General features: G+C 48.9%; 1 protein-coding gene across 1 annotated transcript in view; it reads left to right on the top strand.

Moving 5' to 3' along the window:
- Positions 1-2: 2 nt before the first annotated feature.
- Positions 3-532, top strand: part of SPON1 (spondin 1) — a 197,658-nt gene continuing 197,128 nt past the window's right edge. The window contains exon 1 of the mRNA XM_009646918.2: positions 3-225. Coding sequence (XP_009645213.1) covers positions 3-225 — 223 coding nt within the window. The remainder of the gene's footprint in view (positions 226-532) is intronic.

The following is a 532-nucleotide window of genomic DNA, read 5'->3' as shown; positions in this document are numbered from 1 at the left end:
GGATGGGAGCGCATCTGCAGCCTCTAGCCCTGCGGCTTCTGGCGTTGACTTTTCCCTTGGTGGCGAAGGGTTTTTCTGACGAAACCTTGGAGAAAGCCGCGAAATCTGAAGGATATTGCAGTCGGATCCTGCGAGCCCAAGGCACCCGGAGGGAAGGGTACAATGAATTTAGCCTCAGGGTGGAGGGCGATCCAGAATTTTACAAGCCTGGAAACAGTTACCGGGGTAAGTTGGCCATCCTCTACTTCCCATGCTAACGCTAATGGTCAGGACAAGTGCCTCTGAAACTATAACGTGTCTCTGCCTGTCATCCCTATATCCCTTTTGGCATGTGTGTGTGCCTGTGTGGGTTAAGGCAGGGTAATATGCTCCCACGCATCACTTTATTTGGGATGCTTTCATGACAAATGAGAGGGAGTTGGATTTCACAGTATCACTTTACTCCCAAACATTAACTCAGTATTAAGAGGAATTTCCTTTCTTTATGCATCCTCTCTACAGGCTCAGCCCTAGCACAAGATCACAAGTTGAT

The sequence above is a fragment of the Egretta garzetta genome, unplaced genomic scaffold (genome assembly GCF_000687185.1).
Source record: "Egretta garzetta isolate BGI_Z169 unplaced genomic scaffold, ASM68718v1 scaffold509, whole genome shotgun sequence".
Lineage (NCBI taxonomy): Eukaryota > Metazoa > Chordata > Aves > Pelecaniformes > Ardeidae > Egretta > Egretta garzetta.
This window is presented reverse-complemented; position numbering and strand designations above follow the sequence as displayed.